Below are 964 nucleotides of genomic sequence, written 5' to 3' on the forward strand. Positions count from 1 at the left end.
GATCTTTTCAACAAGGCTTTTGTCAATCAGTTGTAGCATACTGCCTACGTGCATCTTATAATAAAAGGGGAACAAGATATTATAGATTTTCACTTGTTGCATTACATGATTGCGTACACACTGACTGGCAAAATTTTCAAAACCTTGAATGTTTATGTCAAGAGTGGAATTGTTAAATGGCATTGTGGGCTCTACAGAAGCTCTCGATGATAATTGGAGTGGGAGAATAATAATAATGATAACTGACCTGCTAATAGCCCTTTCTCGCAATCGTAGACTGAATTACTAAGGGCGCAGCTCAACGAGGTCAGACTGAAGGAGCTGTGCTGCCGGCTACACGCAAACTTGGCTTCTGGCAAACCAACTGGTGAGCGAAGAGAAGCAGGGGTTGCTTTTGCAATATCAAATCATCTTGTTAAAGAACTTGAGTCACTGCCAACAGGAAAGAATGACCGTCTGATATCATTACGAATTCACATTGGTCAACAAACATATCTGACACTGATCTCAGCCTATGCACCAACAATGACAAACGACATTGAGACTAAAGACCTATTCTATCGATCACTGGACAGCTTGCTCTCCGAGACTCCTGCAGCTGACAAGCTCATTATATTAGGTGATTTCAATGCAAGAGTGGGAAAAGATCATGAAGCATGGCCACAAACATTGGGGAAGTTCGGAAGAGGGAAAATGAACTCAAATGGTGAAATGCTCTTAACAAAGTGTTCTGAATATCAACTGGCTATCACAAACACGTTCTTCAACTTCTCAGACAAGTGGTACTACTCATGGAAACATCCAAGATCTAAGCACCCTACTCTCCTGGACTACATCATTACTAGGAGATCTGATTAGAGGGACTTCCGCAGCACCAGAGCTATGAGGGGAGCCGAGTGCTGTACCGATCACTTCATGATCCGTGCCAAATGTAACATCAAACCAAAACATCCTCCTCTGAAGA

The 964-nt window shown here is 42.4% G+C and overlaps 1 protein-coding gene across 1 annotated transcript in view; it reads left to right on the plus strand.

The window, feature by feature from the left end:
* Positions 1 to 882: 882 nt before the first annotated feature.
* The window catches only part of LOC137991363 (uncharacterized), a 501-nt gene continuing 419 nt past the window's right edge, over positions 883 to 964 (plus strand). The window contains exon 1 of the mRNA XM_068836462.1: positions 883 to 964. This exon is cut by the window's right edge and continues 419 nt beyond it. Within this exon, the coding sequence (XP_068692563.1) occupies positions 883 to 964 (82 nt within the window).

This window comes from Montipora foliosa, chromosome 2, assembly GCF_036669935.1.
Source record: "Montipora foliosa isolate CH-2021 chromosome 2, ASM3666993v2, whole genome shotgun sequence".
In the NCBI taxonomy this organism is placed as follows: domain Eukaryota; kingdom Metazoa; phylum Cnidaria; class Anthozoa; order Scleractinia; family Acroporidae; genus Montipora; species Montipora foliosa.